The sequence below is a fragment of the Cuculus canorus genome, chromosome 2, assembly GCF_017976375.1.
Source record: "Cuculus canorus isolate bCucCan1 chromosome 2, bCucCan1.pri, whole genome shotgun sequence".
Taxonomy (NCBI): domain Eukaryota; kingdom Metazoa; phylum Chordata; class Aves; order Cuculiformes; family Cuculidae; genus Cuculus; species Cuculus canorus.
This window is the reverse complement of record NC_071402.1, coordinates 59,900,673-59,918,592: the sequence shown is the minus strand read 5'-3', so window position 1 is coordinate 59,918,592 and position 17,920 is coordinate 59,900,673. Positions and strand designations below refer to the sequence as shown.

General features: G+C 36.0%; 1 protein-coding gene across 8 annotated transcripts in view; it reads left to right on the top strand.

The window, feature by feature from the left end:
• The first annotated feature begins 4,266 nt into the window (after positions 1–4,266).
• RTTN (rotatin) overlaps positions 4,267–17,920 on the top strand; it is an 89,215-nt gene continuing 75,561 nt past the window's right edge. For 4 of the 8 annotated variants that reach the window (XM_054059131.1, XM_054059130.1, XM_054059137.1 and 1 more), the window contains exons 1-9: positions 4,267–4,378; positions 5,136–5,323; positions 5,896–6,094; positions 7,887–7,976; positions 9,110–9,188; positions 10,493–10,607; positions 11,154–11,304; positions 12,208–12,373; positions 15,067–15,248. In XM_054059131.1, the coding sequence (XP_053915106.1) occupies positions 4,348–4,378; positions 5,136–5,323; positions 5,896–6,094; positions 7,887–7,976; positions 9,110–9,188; positions 10,493–10,607; positions 11,154–11,304; positions 12,208–12,373; positions 15,067–15,248 (1,201 nt within the window). In that variant the 5' untranslated portion in view covers positions 4,267–4,347. Of the gene's footprint in view, positions 4,379–5,135; positions 5,324–5,895; positions 6,095–7,886; positions 7,977–9,109; positions 9,189–10,115; positions 10,140–10,492; positions 10,608–11,153; positions 11,305–12,207; positions 12,374–15,066; positions 15,249–17,920 lie in introns of those variants that run through there. The other 4 variants (XM_054059132.1, XM_054059133.1, XM_054059135.1 and 1 more) reach the window with 4 other exon arrangements.

Sequence of the window (17,920 nt, the reverse complement as noted above, 5' to 3'; positions counted from 1 at the left end):
CTGAATGAATCACAGAAATGATAAATAAAAGGAGACTGAAAACTCTTTAAAAAAAAACTCAGAAAAAGTTTTTTTCAAGCTCATCTCTCTCTACATTTTACAGAAGAGATATTTCAAAGTTACAGAGCATCTCATATTAAAAGTGCTAAAACATGGCTTTGGTAAAAAAATCTTCACAAAACCATCTTCACTTTTGCAACTGCAGTTCCACGCAAAAACTCCATGAGCATATACACACAACATGTCCACTACTTGTCTACCTGTCATCGATGTGTTGGGATAGAACCCAACTGATAAGAAGTTTTTGGAATTATAGAAAGCAAGCTTGTGAGGAGACATGGGTGGGCAGCTCTTTAAAGTTCATCTTACATGGTGCAGTAAGAAAGCAACAAGGGACAATGTAAATGAGATTCAATGACTAATTTCCCCAGTGGTGGAACTCCTACACACTTTGACTGCAGATCAGTAAGAATATATACAGTAGAAGAGATATCCATGCTAAATAATGCCAATGGAGAAGAAAAAGTCAAACTGATTCCTGAAGCAGTTATGGGAATCTGCAATTTAATGGGGACAAGCAGATAGGAGGGAAAGTGGAGGGACTAGCGGCAGTCCAAAATGACACAGATACACAGGGAATCAGCACTGCTAGTAGTGACACTAGTCTTCTCCTATTTGTCTCATAATACCTACCATAATTATTGAACCCATGCACCTTTTTTTTTTTTCTCATTTTTAACATCCAGGAAAAGGTTTGGGTTTTTGGTTTATTTTTCATTCTTTCTTGAGACATACTCTTTGCCCTTAGCAAATCAATCCTAACAATGAAAATTTTATTACTATTGATCATCTTGCATGCCATCCTTGAATCATGAGAGCATGAAATACGAGGTCTGACACAAAAAAACTGAGACGAATCCTATAGCTCAGGAACCAAGTGTGAGTGAAGAGAAACAAAAACAAGATCCTCAACGGCCTTTCAGAAAATGACCTGCAGAATTGCTTTGGCAGCATCATATGCAGCTGTGTGTCAACTCAGAAGGGAACTATTTTGAACATGATCATTGCTGGTATTCTTAATTTGTTAAATAAAGACTTACAGGCACAGTCTTGTAGGTTTTTTTTTCTGCGTCAGACCTTGTATTGTGCACCAGCTGATACAGCCTGCTCCCAGACCGCTGTTTTGGGTACACAACCATCCCTTTTCAGGTCTAAACCAGCAGCAGTATAATCAAACCTGCTCTTTAAGGCTAGAAATACTTTTCAAAGTTAAACTTAATTAGGCCTTTGGTTAAGAACACCTGAATGAAATACCCACATCTACAGTGTAGAGGACTAAACTATCAATGGAGACTGCACGTGTCATCTGCGCATTAGCAACAACTCTAGGACTTGTCTGTGTAGCTACTGATTCAGACACTTAAGACAGTGCAAGAAAACATTTGTTTCTCTGATGCAATACAAATTGACCGTATTTAAAGAGGTGAGAAGGACCTGGATCAAACAGTCATATAGATGTGAGTTATGCATCTCTTTCTCCTGAAGAAATGTTATTACTTAGCCTATTCTGGGAAATGACTGCTTCAGCAATTCCTTCTCTTTGCTGGACAAATGAGATACAAATCCATTCCATTGGTATGGTGTGTCTCATAAAGGGTCTAATAAAGTTCTCATCAGTCCTGTTTGGGAAAATGTGAGGAGCCTTGTGCGCATCTGATTAGAGCTCTTCACATTTTATTACATGAGCATACTGTGCACAGCTAAAAGGAATTTCTACCTAGTCAGTGATGCTTCTTTTGTAATCGCTCTTGAAAAGCACTGATAGCTTCATGTGAGATCACCCTCTTGTGGAAAAAATAACCTAATTGCAGCAATCATAGTACCTTTATAATTAGCTTAATAAAGCCCCTTTGTTTTATTGCTCCATAGGTAGAAATACAATCTTGCAAAATAATGGACAGTTCAGAGTTGCAATTAAGAATTTAGTACGACCTTGATACAGTAGATGGAGGACATAAATGTAAGTTTACTGTGAAAGAACAGCACAATGATGGTGACCAGGGTGGAAGAAACTTAAACATGAACTGGGAAAGCAGTGACATACAAACTTTTGGAAATCATTTGCATAAAGCACACTGCACTTTTCACATTTTCATTGAGGGCTTATAAAAATGTATTTTTTCATGCAATACATGATGTAAAAAACAAACTATGACTATTACAAAGCCATCTTCTTTTGCGAATTTACAGTTACATGCAAAAACTTCACGAGAACAACAGTATCTACCAGTTGCCCAACTATCATCATTTTATTTCTTCCAATTATGATGGCATGCACAATCTTTGAAAAACAAGGTCAGCCTTCTGCTCAGATAAGTCATGACGTACTATGCATCTACACATGTAAGAAACACTTCTTTGGAAAACTGCCTTGCATTATGAACAAAGCAATATAATTCTAGAGTCCAGGTTACATAAAACAGAAAACCCCAAACCCTTTATGATGCACCTCCTACCTCACCCCTTCATGTATCTGCATTTCATAGGTCAGCAAGAACAATTTCCAGAGTGCTCTAAAACACATCAAAGAAACATTAGAAACCAACTCAGTTAATATTATAAACATAAATAATTCTCTGGCTTCCAAATTGGAGTCATGGTACTAGAGGATGAATAAACACACCCTTTTTCTTTTATTTTCATGTCTGAACTCAGACAACAACAAAAAAATCCCATTTTTACAGAAGGCAATGTTGCAAATACACATCAAAAAATGGCAGAACTTAAGATATGTAAAGCCCTTGTCCTACAGGTATGTGCCGAGTTCATATTCAAGTTACAAGCAGAACAGAAAGATGGCAGCTCCTCCCTGGACGGAGAACAAGTGCTATTGAAACACTAGCTATTCTGAACGGTGCTAGATAGGTAGCCCTTTTGGTTTTAGTAGAGTCATCTTAAGACCACCACCACCACTACATTACATGGGTCTGACATTCTCACCAGTAAGACCGGGATCATGCATACTTTTAAATTGCATGGCTGTTTTTTTGCATTGCACAGAATACTGATGGAAAGGGCTTGCACTTCTAGGGCATGGGTAATTAACATCACACTGGAGAAGCATGTCAGTAATTGCATGCATCTGCCTGAAGCTTCTCTGATTACTTTGAAGAATGAAACCACATGTCTGTTTCCACTGAAATTTTTTTAATTCTCTCAGGTGCAATTACTGAACAGCAAACCCACGTGTAATGGCCCTTCTTCTGTAGGAGAAGCATTGCTCTAAATATTTAAAACTTTACAGTGGCTTCTAAGTTACTTCTAAGATTCATTAAGATCCAACGACTTCCCCCACACCCTCATCCCCCATCCTGAAATCGTTTGGAGAAGCCTGAGGATAAAAAAAAGATACGAAGGATAGCTATTTCTGCCAAGAAAACCTGATTAAACCCAACAGTGCCTCTTTACCAGGGCATTCTACAAAGTCCTTCCCAGGGGCATGGCAGTGGCTCTCCTTTGGGGGAGGCTGAGGAGAGGCCTTGTTCCTCCCCTGGTGCCTGCACCAGGAAACAGCTTCAGTCTGCAGTTCTCTGATATAAAAATCATAGAATGGGTTGGGTTGGAAGCTCATCCAGTTCCATCCCCCCTGCCATGGGCAGGGACATCTCAACAGATCAGGCTGCCCAAGGCCCCATCCAACCTGGCCTTCAACACCTCCAGGGATGGGGCATCCATGGCTTCTCTGGGCAACGAGTTCCAGTGCCTCACCACCCTCATCATGACAAAATTCCTAATATTTAATCTAAATCTTCACCCTTCCAATTTAAAGCCATTCCCCCTCATCCTATCACTACATGCCCTTGTAAACAGTCCCTCCATAGCTTTCCTGCAGCCCCTTAAGGTAATTGGAAGGTGGCTACAAGTTCTCCTCTGAGCCTGCTGTTCTCCAGGCTCAACAACCCCAACACCCCCGCCTGTCCCCCTATGGGAGGTGCTCCACCCCTCTGATCATCTTCGCAACATGAGAAGACCGAGCCCTCACCTCCCACGCCCCGCCCCGCCCCGCCCAGTCGGGTGCCGCGCCCCGCAAAGAGGCCCCTTCGGCTTCCGTAGCGGCGCCAGAGGGCTTGGCGCGGGGCCGCATGGGACTTGTAGTTGCTGAAGCTCCAGCCCACGCGCTGACGCGGGAGCGCGGCAGTTCCCAGCGTGCTTTGAGCGCGGCCAGGCGCCGGCCCAAAGGGGGAGGCGGGGCGGACTACATTTCCCAAGGTGCCCCGTGGACGCTGTTGGGGCGGGCTGGCGGCGGGAGCAGCGCGGCGGTTGAATGCGGGCGGGGAGACGGGCGCGATGGAGTTGTCGTCGCTCGTCAGGAAGCTGGGTAACGGCGCCCTTCTCCCTCCTGGGGCACCGCGATGAATGGCGAGAGGGATCGCGGCTGCCCCGGCCGCTCTGTGGGGCTCTGTTGGGGGTGGGGGGAGGTGAGGGCCCTGCCTCCCGCCCGGGGGCAGAGCTGGAGGGGAGTCTGTGCGAGAAGCGCCCGGTGGCTGCCAGGGACTGAAGGGGCCTTAGTTGGCACAGCGGAGCGCAGCTGTTCCTGCCTGGCCTCCCGCCTCTACACGGCCGAAAGCCCCCAGGATCCGCCCCCTCAGTCCCCCCTTCCCTCGACCCCCCTCCACTGCCTTCCTACCTCCTGCTTTCTCCCCTCTGCCGACGTGGAGGGGACGTTGATGCTTCTTTAGGGAATGCCAGAGGTTTTCCCCTTCGATTCGTGGGCTTGGATAGGTTTTTGACTAATTTCTGAGTCTGAGGCAGCTTTCGGTAGCTACAACATATTCTGGTAAAAGTTTTCAGAATTTAGTTGACTGCGTCAAGAAAAAGGCTGTCCTCTTGTTTTACATTTGGCACCAGGTTATATCAGCGTGGTTTTTAATACTTTACACCTTAACACTTTACAAACTTGCTTAGCTCACTGCTGGTGAATGCAATCACATATGTCTTCCTGATGAGTATAATACCGACAGCATAAAACCTGTCCTTTTTTTTAACAAACCTTTCACAGCATTGAGGTTGTTTGAATAAGAACTAAGTTATATCAGCTGATTTAATGGGTTTTTTAATCCCTTTTTTTTGGGCAGGTCATGAACTGGCAGAGATACGAGAACGATCTCTAAAGACTATCCTGTTTAAATTAGACCATAACTTGATTTCGTATGCTGATCTGGTCCATGAAAAAGTGCTTTTCCTTAATGTTTTGGAGTGGTTCAATTTTCCAGTTGTACCAATGAAAGAAGAAATACTAAATTTTGTGAACAATTTGATCAAGGTATGACATGCTAACATTTATTTGCGTATAGACTATATGTCTTTAGAATGCTAAAGCTAAATAAAATTGGATATTATTTAATTATGTAGCTCCACATAATATGATTTTAGTGTTTTACAAATATATGAATAATAAAGCTGCGGCGTGTAGACAGATATGAAAACAATTTGAGTGACTTGTACTTGGTCACGGGGATAGCAGGAATGAATAATTTTCTGAGTTTCCACTGCCTCTTCAGTTCTCATTTACTCTGTAATTTCTTCTTTGGGACATGATTTGCACTGTTCTTGAAAAGTGAAGACTTGAACAATGGTGCAACTTACTTATTTTAGAAAGGTTGAGAAAATGTTGCAGAAATTTTAGAGATCTCATGAAACATTTTGATGTTTTAATCACTAAAAAGCAGCTATGCAGAGGAAAAAATATCCCATCCTAGAAACGAATGGCCCAAACAAAGGCAAAATCTAACTTTAGTTTTGATTATGATTCTTTTCTTTCCTCCTACTCTCTCGATGACAAGAGACCTTTGAGACTCTTCAGGCTAATTTGGTCCGTTATTTGTCTTAATGTAGCATCCACCTGCTGCTCAGAAACTGATTGGAATTGGTGCAGTGGAATTCTTCTCTCAGCTTCGTCCCAATGTGGATCCAAACTTGCAGGCTCTAATTGATGGGATTGTGGATAGACTGTTCTTCCTTCCTTCTGGACTTCCTCCCAGTTCTTTATCAGTATGTTATCAAACTCAGCCTCAGCTTTCAGTAGATCAGCCAGGTGAGTTCCATACTTTCAAGTATGATTTTCTAGAAATGAAAATAAAGTAAATGAAAAGCTCCTAGGCTGTGAAAAGTTGAGATTTTCAAGCATAGTAGGCAAATTATTCCTGAGAGACCAGTGAATGTATGGTAAGCAGATTCTGCCACAGAAAGTATGATCTTAGCTAAATTGAGTAGTGGCATTCCTGTAATGGAATTCTCTGTGCAAAACCAATCCTGTTGTTTGTAATCAGACTTTCTCTGTTCATTTCTTTATTATGTAATATCTGCTTGCTGTAATGTAAAAAGGGCATGACATAAGACATGAACTTCCAGACTGCTTTATGGGAGCAAGTGTAGCAACTTCTAACAAAGCTGTTATTAAGCTAGTATGCTTTGCTACTTTTCTTTGGATACTTAACTTTAACTTTCAGAGCAATTAAAATATTAAAAAAAAAAAAAAGAAAAGGAGTCGTAACTGATCCTAGTAGAATGATTTTTAAAACTATATTAGTATTGTATGCACTGTGCATAGTTTTGCATAAGTATTTGTCACAGAAAAATTTAAAATTTCTTGTTGGGAATGAAGTGCTTTGCATATATGTGAGGTGCTATTACTTGCTTCTGTTATCCAACTTATTATCTGTCTGTTACAATGAACTACAGTACCTCTTAGATGTAGTCAAGAAGTAAATCATGTGGTTCTCCTTTGTGTTAAAAATTTTAACGCGAAGTGTAGAGGAGAAAATTATGTACTGTCAAGATCCTGGTTGTGGGAAAGACATTGCTATTATACTGCATGGTGTATTAGTTACCACACCTCTGTCACTCATACTGTGTGATCTCTGAGATAAAAACAGTTCTCCTATGGTTTCTGCAGCTTGTCTAGTACATGGAGTTTTAGTTTGCTAGAACTATGTGGTGGCTGTTAATTGGTTGTTTTTCTAATACTTTTATTTTTTTCCTCCCTGTGCCCACCTAAGGGTTTAACTAGATTTTTAGCTAAGATTACTACTGTATGGGGAATATTATAATAATCTTTTAAATGTGTGTTCTTAAACTGCGTCTTTTTGAAACTGTGCAGTTGAAGTATTCTACTTAATTCCTACTTATGCTATGAATTATATGTATGCGTGGATTACATGATCTTAATTCTTAGTAACAGGAGTGTTGTATTTTTCTTCCCATTTCAGTTACTGGGAAAAATTGTGAACTAATAATCTGGATGTTATCTAGTCTGATCCTTTGAACCAAATACTGTGTTCTGGAGAGACTGCTTTTAATGTTACATTCCTTATGTATGTTTTTTTATACAGTTTGTGTATTAATAACATGTATTTAGTAATGTACATATTATATACAAGGGGAACAACTTTTCAGCTGATGTGAAAGGACAGCAGTTTTGGTAAAAAAAATTTTTAAATAGTTAATTCTAAAAGTTGATTTTATTACTGCTATAAGTAGATTAGAGGAAAATGTTTTTTTTTAGCGCCCAGTTCTCCATCAGGGAATATGTCTTGTGTAATTGTTTTTGCTATTGCTTTTATGCTATGCAAGGCAGTGTAAGAAATGGAAAACAAATATATACTGTTGCAGAATATAACTGTAAAGAATAAACATTGACACACTATTTTCAGTCTGCTTTCCTGATCATTTGAGACTGTTTTAAACTGATTTCCTTAATAGGTTAAAACTCAAGGGCAAATGGGAAGCTGTTATGGAAAAGCATGATGATAAATTGAATTTTGCTTTTGATTGGGTTTCTTTTTCATTGTGTACCTGTTTTTAAACTTACTCTTTATTTGTTTTAGTTACACCTCAAGAGGAATTATCCACTGGATATTTTTTTCAAGGTAGAAGTCATCTGCCACAGTTAGAAATACCTCCCAAAAGAACATTTGGTATGTGTAGTTATAAAATAAGAGTATGTTAATTACAAAAAGTTCTTTGAGTTGTAATTTAGATCGAATTCCAATACAAATATTATTATTCTTCCTGTTGTTATTCTCTGAAATCTAGTATCACAGATACTACAGTTATAATGCTTATTAGAATGACGTTTATTTTAAAAGATCTTTCTCTTTTCTGGTAAATAGCTAGTGTAAATCTTTTGAATATGTAATGTATATTAAAATGTGTTCTAATCTATAATATTATTTAAGTTGCTAATGCTTTTCTGAAGATCCATATTCAAAAGTGACTGTTCAGTATCTTTTTATTTTAACAGAACTTAGTCTAAAGTACCTTTCTACTTTTCAGAAGGCTAGATTAAGTGCTTTGGAAATCTTTACCTTGTATCTAAATTAAAAATTTTATGCTTTTATTTTTTGTTAATAAAATGATATAGATGTTTCACTGACAAATACAGACAAATATTATTTTGGCAGATCTTTGCCTGTACCAATAGACTAGTAGCATTTCACAGGTGTTATATTTAGCATATGATATGGTGCTGAGAACTAGATTTCGAGATATAACTGTATGTAAATCACCACATTACTTTTTTTTAGCAGTGTATTGGCTGTCTTTAGAATTTCATGATAATTATTACAACCTTGAAGTTAAAAATAGCTTTAATGTTAGTTAGTTAAAAAGTTATTATGTGTCATAATTTAGTAACAACTATAATCTCTACAGCTTTAAGAGTAAAAGCATGAGGTCAATTTAGCATTTTTAGAGATCATGCTAATAAATATTCTTTAGTAGCGGAACAAAATTATAATTTGACCAAAGCATGATATGGGAGATTTGAGTGCTTTTCCACTAATGCTATGTCTTCTACTTGCTAAAACTTTCTCCAGTAAGCGTATTTAATTTTTATTTGCGATTATCTTAATATTTTTTGTTATTGCTAAAATCTCTCATTAGAAGCATTTGAGTTTGTGCGAGTCTATATTTAGTAGACGGTATTTTTATTTCAGACACTATGTAGTTCATAAGTTTGTGACTTTGCAATGGAAATATACAGTAATACTTCTATAAAATATACTTCTATAAAATATACTCCAAAATATCTACTTACTTTTTCTTGCAGTGAAATGCTTAAAATTTTCCACATTTCCTTGGCTAACTCTGACTTCAACAGATAGACATGTTCTTTCATCAAATGAAAGGTACAGTAATAGAAGCATTACAATTTGCTTGTAGTTTTTATTTTCCTTGTGTAAGAGTAGTTCTAAATTTCTGTCTTGCTGCATCATTACACTGTTCAGGTAAATAATGTAATGAGATGTTTTTTGATAAATGATTGTAAAAGCTGTGCTGAAGTTGGGCAGAGCAAATAAAATGAGGTTGTAATAGGACCAGGTTTAATGTTGCTCCTCATAATTTGTGCTTAATTCAGAGTACTGTTTTTTTGTTCGTGACATGTTAGTCTGTCTTCTAAATTTCTCAAGTCGATCAACTATTTAATTCAGTTAATTTTAGAACAAGCTGGAATAGAATCATTATTTACTTTACCCCCATAGCCACTTAGCAGAGAAATCCATAGTTTAGGTACAATGCCTTACCCAGGCATTGAGCTGTTCAGATAATCTTTCTGCGGTGATTTTTTTGTTTTGTTTTGGTTTTAACTTTCATTAAGAAGACAGTGTCTGAAGTGACCCAAGGAAGAGTTCTGTAGTTGACATTCCTTAGGATTTGATACAGAACTGTTAAGAAATTCCTAGCATAGCCAGCAATGTAGTATCATGGAGTATTTAACAAGTTTACTCTAAATATAAGCTTTCTTGTAATAGGTTTTGGGATTTGTTTTTTTCTTTTTCCTTTCAAAAGATCTGGAGCTGGTAAACCTCTTTAATATTTAATTGCCTTTATGCCTGAGTCTCCAGAAAGAACACAGAATCTTAAAACTGGACATGTTTGATTTTTTTCTTACTTTTTGACAGTCGTTTCTGAAACAATAAAAATAGAAAAAAGAAAAGTGAAGTAGAATATCCAAACGTTCTTATTATACATGTTAGACAATAGCTAATGTATTGCTTCCTTTATGTAACTTCCCGTATATGTAGTTCAAGTGCTTCAAAGTTGTATGGAACCTTGGTGATGAAACAACTTTCTTAATGGTGAGAATTATATTACTTGCTGTATACCATTAAGATGATAACTAACTTCATAAGAAATTTCTAGACTTTATCTTAATTTCAAGTTCAGAATCAAACAGTTATTTCTCTTTGGGGAACTTAAGTTTACGTGTGGTTTAATAACAACTGGAATTGAGTTTGTTCTTCCTTCTGTACAGATTTAGCATAGCTAAGGAATAATTCAAGCTTGTAAAAAAGCATGACTAGAGTTACAGCATTTTTTTCTTTAGATTCTTCTGTGTTGTGATTATAACTTTGTAAAGATTTGTTCAAGCTAATGATTGCTGGTTGGATTTGTGTTTGAATACATATTTAAATGTGAATTGCATTTTTAGCTCTTTGAGAAGTAACAAACAAAGTTTAATTTGGAATACATGTGAACTTCTTCAGGACGTGATTATGCAAGATTTTCCTGCTGAGATCTTCCTTCAAAGGCCAAAGATTGTACAGGCAAGAATTCATGTAAAGTTTGAGGTTTTTATGGTGTTATAATTTGTGCCAAGTAAGGATTGATAAAAATGATACAATTTGTTTCTAAACAAAATGGCTAAACAGAAGTTGCTTTATTCCACTCTAGGTGCATAGAAAAGGGGACACTAGCTATATATTGTGTTGAGAAAGTAATTTCATTGTAATAACATATATTGCTAATTAGTAATAAAGTGTGTTGTGAAGTAGTACTTTGCTTCTCTGGATAAGGTAAAATTGTGTCACTGTTATAAGTACATTCTTATGTACTGTGTATTATGGTGTCCCATAATGGGACTAATGACTTTATTGGGAATAAAATGTGGAACTCTGCTGTTTCCTTAGGACTGACTTAGGTCTTGCATTCAGGCAGACAGGAGTGGTTAAGCGTATCTATTATTTGCTGTGATTTTTAAAGGATTACAAACATTTGTGAACTATATTTAGTGCAAGAGTCTTGTTGACATAGTTGTTCATGAAAGTGCATTAGTGTTCAGCTTACCAGTGTTTATGGTTTTCTATTTGCAGAGCCTTTTGTCCCTGCTAAACCTTGCTTTTGCAGGAGATGGAAGACATCGGTTAGCTTTGCAGGCTGTCTCATGCCTGCAACAGTTATGCATCTTCTTGAGAAGCAGACTTAACTTTCACAGAGATCCAAATTTTTCTTCCACAGAGCAAGGTAGGTATTTTTAAATATTTGAAATACAGCCAGGTAAGGTTGTCTAACACGATTAGGGTGAAAAAAAAAAAAAGCCAACCCACAGCTTTATAGCAAATGAAATCTTGTGAAACTGTTTTGCTAAATGATGATATTCAATACTATTCATGTTAGTAAATATTTGAGTACTTGCTTTATTTTAAAATACTTACTAATTTTTTAAATTTCCTGTGATTGTCCATTCATCAGCTTTTCCCAGCATTCAACAGTTTGGTGTCAGCAGGAGAAGGATGTCTAACTAAAATTAAATGGGACCTGTAAAATGAAAGTGGGCAGACTTTCACAAAAGTTTTCAAGCTATTAGCACGTTCAGTTACTATTTTGTGATCTATATTATTTTTTTTTTTGTTCTGAGAGCTGAGAGTAGTTTAATCATTGCTTTGGATTTTGCAGTCATTAGGGCTATTTTATGATGTTGTTAATGCTTAGATTTTGTGTATTTAATAATGAAGATGCTCTTCCTGTTTCCAGTTTGTCAGATGAATTTAATCAACTTTATTTCTGTAAATTGGTAGTCTGATTCTTTTCATAAGGATTGCCACTATATTTGATATCCTAATAAATTACATTGACTGTTTCTATGCTAATTAACTTATAACATCAACAAATCCAATGGTCTTAATCAGACACTGTATTTTTAAAACTCAAGATTTATGATTCAACTGAACTTCTCAGTGATTTTGCCTTGGAATTGATTTTCTGAAGTCTGCTACTTGCCACTTATATGTTGTCTTAGCTTTCCAATGTTTAGTTGGTATTTTCCATACCCTGCGTTAGTTACTTTTGCCATTAGTTCACTACGTAGTTATCTTTCAGAATGATGGATGCCAATAATGGATAACATGTGATTTATGTTATATAAAGGTACAGCTTCCCAGAATTCATCTATATCTTACTGTCATGAAGCAAGAGTTCCTCCTCATTCTCAAGATCCATCACCTGGAAGTAGTAGCCCTCGGCCATCTGTGATTGGACGGACAGTTCAGCGTCCTAGAGGAGATGGTCAAGATTGGGATGCAGCATCTTCTAGGTGACTAAAATAAGAATAAGCTTACACTTAAATTAAAAATTATTAATATAGGATTATATCGTCATGTCCTTGTCATTCTGTGGGTGACGTGAAGGTTTTGTTAACTTGTGAAAATTCAAACCATGTTTATGAATTAAACTGTTAGTTCTCTAAATGATGCTCAGAATACATAAGACAAGTTTTACCTGACACATTCTGTCCCCATCCAACATTTCTAACAAAATCTCTCAGTGTCAGTTTGTTTTGCATGTGCATGTAGTTGTAAGGTACACAAAACAATTTATTCAGACTATTGCTGTGGAGTCGGGGATTTTTCTTGTTCTTCAGCAGATGACCTCAGTTGAATGGCCATGCCATAGGTAACAGTGCACAGTATTGTCAGAAATGCTATGCTATATAAAGATTTCCATTAAAGTCTTTTAACTTTGTTGTCAAATCTGACAACAAATTTCAATTGTATGTCATCTAAAAATTCAACTGCAATATGAAATTATGAATTGTTTGTATGACTTCAGAATGTTAAGGTTGTTGTTTGTGTGTGGTTTTGTTTCTCCTCTTGACACAACAGACCTAAAGTGGTATTGAAGAACCAATGATTTTTAGTATAAGGGAATTTAAATGTTCTTGTTAGTACTTTCTATGTGCTTGTAGGTAGTTCTTTTGAGTCTCTGTGGTATTTTGGCTTAGTGATTCAGTAACTCCTAGGTATTCAAATAGACTAATAATACAGTGAAGAATAGCTCATGTATTTAATTATAAATGCATCTTGAGAGTTGTATATATTAAAAGGTTATTTTTAGTCATCTTAAGCGTAATATGTACATTTTACATCGTGTAAGTAATGTGGCACTGTGAATGAACTCCAGGCTTTATGTGTTCTAGGATCTGACCATTTTGTCTAGTTGAACAGTTAAGGGTTTAATAGCAGCTGCTGTATATTGTGCAAGAGATGGGAATGGCCTGGCTGTCAGTGTAGGAAGGAAATCTGCATAAGAGTAACTACCCATTTAGGCAATGAGGTGAGATCTACCAACCAGGGATTGGTAGTTTATTAAATGTGTAAGGCCATATTATGAGCTTTTCATGACTCTAATCTTTCATCTTCTTGTATCCTGTGTGCTGCAGTAGCACTGCTCACTGCCCAGGAATCCTGTTTCTTACAAAGATATAATTTAGCCCAGATACAGTGTAAAGTAAACATGATGTTGAATAGAAAATATAGAGGGAAATGACTGTAATGTTTCTCTGACACTGCAGTTTTTGATATCGAAGAACTGCTTTTAGTGCATCTTGTCTTTTTCAATGTTTGTAATATAAATTGTTTATTGCTGTTCTATATGTAACTCTTCTTTTTCCTTGTTCTTAAATCTTGAGACTCTTCAATCTGTCTGTTTATCTGTTTCAAATTCTACCTGGAAACTTAACCTTTCCTCCTCTGAATTGTTTTTATGATTGATACCTCTCCTTCTTTACCCTCTGGTAAGTGCAAGCAGAACTACTACATGTTGGTGAATTCTTCTACTTTGCTTATATTCTTCTATCGACCTCTTAAAATCGCTGGCTTATAAATTTTTAATTGCTGTTCTTTCGACATCTTTTACATTTAATTAGGCAACATAATGTAACATAGTCAGGACATGATTCGGATTTCTTTAGCTTTTTTAATAACAAAAGCAACAAACCAAAAAAACGAGTATAAATGTCATACAAGTTTTTAAAGTGATTAGAGATTGCTCAGCATTGTTTAGGATAAGAAAAACTTTCTTTCTGAGTTGTATTAATTAGAATGTTGCCAGTAAAATTAGATTCTTTTTGAAAACAGTTGGAAAATTGTGTTCTTTATATAGAGCTCATAATTTTAACTATATGTGTATTTTGTAATATAGCAATAGGACAAGAGGAAAGGGCCTCAAGTTGTGCTGGGGAGGTTTAGGCTGGATATTAGGAAAAATTTCTTCACCAAAAGGGTTGTCAAGCATTGAAGCAGGCTGTTCAGAAAAGTGATTGAGTCACCATCCCTGTAGGTATTTAAAAGATGTGTGAGTGTGATGCTTAGGGACGTGGTTTAGTGGTGGACTTTGGCAGTGTTAGGTTTAGGATTGGACTTGTGATCTTAACGGTCTTTTTCCAACCTAAACAATTCTGTGATATATTTTGTACTTAAGGCTTTCTTGGACAAGGGAGTATTTTCTATTTAACAGTGGACAAAAGTCCTACAGGCTTAAACATAGAGCACACTTAATTTTTCTTCTAAGGATTCTTGCACTTAGCCACATAGTGGTTTTAATGTAGTAGATACAGTTCAAGCTGAAATTTGATTTAGTAAGTGGGTTTGCCTCAAGCAACTGGTAGACTTTGTTCATCAGAAATAACTTTTCAAATAATCTGATTTTTCTCTTGCAATGCCATATTCAAGTGTATTTCTTCCAGTATGGATTTCTGGGTGCATTTGAACACGACTGCCAAAACAATAGTTATTCGGTTGTGAAGCTACCCATTCTGACATCTAAAAAAACAACCAAACAAAATCTCCCTCTTCCTGAAACACTAGTGTATGGGAGAGAAAGGCTTGGGTGGAATGAAGGATATGTATTAAGGAAAGAGGACATTAGAATACTAGATGCTGGTACATCTGTACACGTATGGGGTTTTTCTTTGTGAGAGGTTTATTTTTGTTTGTTTGTTGTTTTAAGTGGAAACAGTACTCAAGCAAATGCAAACTCCAGAATCTCTCTGCATTCCCCACTTGAAGTAGGACATATTGACCTACCAGATATTGAAAATGAGGACATTTTGGAATTACAGATGAAGCAGCTTAGCCTTCCTCAGTTCTGTGTTTCTGTTTTGGAAAATGCAATACCTCTTCTAAGAACAGGTAAGAAAGTTTTGAATTAATTATTTCACTTAAATATCCTTGCCAATGTAGCACAAATCTCTTAAGAAGTTGGTATAATATTACGGGGTGAGTACCTCAAAAAAATAATGTACAGATGATTACTGATGCACAGTAGCTATTTATAACAGTTGTTTTCTAGGGACTTTGTTCAGGTCATAAAGTTGGTTGATTTCCAGAATTGCTGCAGAATTTTCAAGTCCATTTTACTGATGGTGGCAAGTAGTGGTAGGAAGTAGTTGTGTGGTAGAAAAATGGTATGGCTGAATAAAATGTTATTCAAGAAGATGAAAAAGTAACTACGCTTAACAAAACATGTTCTGATCTCTTAAAGCATAGAGTTTTCCTCCTGTTCAAGAAATAATAAACAAAAAAGTCTGGGAAAAGGTTTGTTTTTATTCTTATGAATGCAGTAACAGATTATAATTATGTTTAAAGAAATAAAAGTAATGGTAGTCTGATTGCAACTAATGATTTTTCTGTAACTTACAAAGGTTTTAAATTGTAAAGCTTTTTTGAACATCAGTGATTTTGCCTTTAGGCTGTCTAAAGTAATATTTAGTTTGTAAAAGAATGATATTCAAACGATGTATTGCTAAATGTGGTAAGGTTTTCAAATACAGGAGCTGGAAATGTGTATCTATCTATGATGAGAATACTAAAAGTTGTTTTTTTTTAATGTATCTGTCAACATTTCCTCAGCTGGGTAGAGGTTTTAACTTACAGAAATTCTATGAAATATATATGAAACTTCGGTTTACAATTGTTTTAATGATTGTACATAACTTCTTACAACTTTCTGTTCTGTCAGAAGATATTAATTTACTTGTGTATTTCATAGTAACATCAGCATTAATCTCTGCCCAAAGGAAAATTATTCAATCTTCATTTTTTTTGTCAATAAGCCAAACTAAGATGAATAAACCCCTTTTTCCCTTTTCAGAATCGTGATATTTAAATATTAATTCTTCACAAGCACATTTATGACTACTGGCATCTTTTATTTATAATGTAAAACTACAGAAACGTATTTTCTGTCTTTTCCATTTCTAGTGCATGTCACTTGAAATCTGCAGAGTTAAAATATAGTGGATTTTCCAACTTTCAAGATTCTTCATTTACATCTTAAGATAGTACTAAAATAGTTGAATTTTCAGATGAAGTTGATTTTTGTTTCTCCTGCTTTCGTTTTTTTTTACACTTTTTAAACTCTACTAGATCATTTTTCTTCATTCTTCCACTGTGCTGTAATGAGCCACAGATTGTAAGCAAACTAATGTTTTTATCCTGTTCCCATTGATCTGAATTCCTGTGATCTGAAGGCACACTGTGATACTGTAAGTCAGTGACACACGGTAACAGTTTCTTGTGTAGTTACATTTTTTGAACTGTTCTCTTCATGAAATAAACAGGCACTTTTACTAATGTTATTATCATTTTTTACATTAGCTATGGTATAGTATAGATTTTTTTCCAAACTGTTTAAATTACTGGGTAAAGGAAAAACAGCAAGCTTCACTATAAAATTTGCTTGCTTGTATTTTACAATATAACGTATATTTCAGTTAAACTCAGATTCTGTTTCCTGTGGAGATTAATTGGATTTTTTTTTCCTTTGTGCTGACCTGTCTTGTGAGTGAAGGAATTTCAGAAATCAGTAGTGGTGTGTGTTGTGGTTGAGTGTTTGTGTTTTTTTGGGTTATGTTTGTGTGATGAGTTTAAAGCTACCATACTTGTCTGAAGTTCAGTATTAATACTGCAAAAGATTCATTTTACAGTCAGTGATTATATCTGTTTTATTGTGCATTTGTTAATACTGAACTCTTAGCATATACTAGTTGCCACAGGTGTTGAAAATGAGTATTTCGCAGATATATTCATTTAAGATTATGGTGGAATTAACTTGCATGTTTAAAGATCATAAGAACCTACAGCGAAGTGTTGTTGCAGATGCTTTTAGTTATTAACTTAAAAATATTTCTGAAACTATAACTCAAAACTGCGATTTCTTAATACTTGCCTTTTAATGAAGAAATTTACTAAGTCACTTTTCAAATTTGATTAAGAATTTGTAAACTAATTGTGAAGAGAGAAGTGCATTTTTGAGTTTTCAGGCACATACTCTTCAAATTGGCAACATTTTGCCTAAAATAAATAGAAAATATCACTTCTGTGAGCAAGAAAAAAGCATGATTTCAAAAAGGCTTTTTACCTTTCTCTGCCATATGATCACTCAGAGCAGATTATTTAGACTGCAGATTGCATGAGCTGTGGCCATTATCACTACATATATAGTCACGCACTCACATATTTTTTCCTGACACACATCAACAAGGCTTCTACAATATAAAAAATCTACAAAAGATAGAATAAGTGACAACTTAATATTCAGTCATAACAAGCAGTAGAGCTTGCTTCTTTTTTTAAAACAGATTTTGAAGGATGCAAAATTTTTATGGTAGTTAAATAAATTGGAAGTTCAGTGTTGGTGTGTGAAATCCATCCATGGTTTTAAATAAAAATGTATCATCAACAAGTAACTAAGCTAACAGTTGCACTAAATCAAGTAGTTGGGGGAAGCTGTCACCGTATGGTTTCCTAGGATGCCAGACAGTTTTGGCATCCTCTGTTGTATGAGGTTGAGAATATTTGGT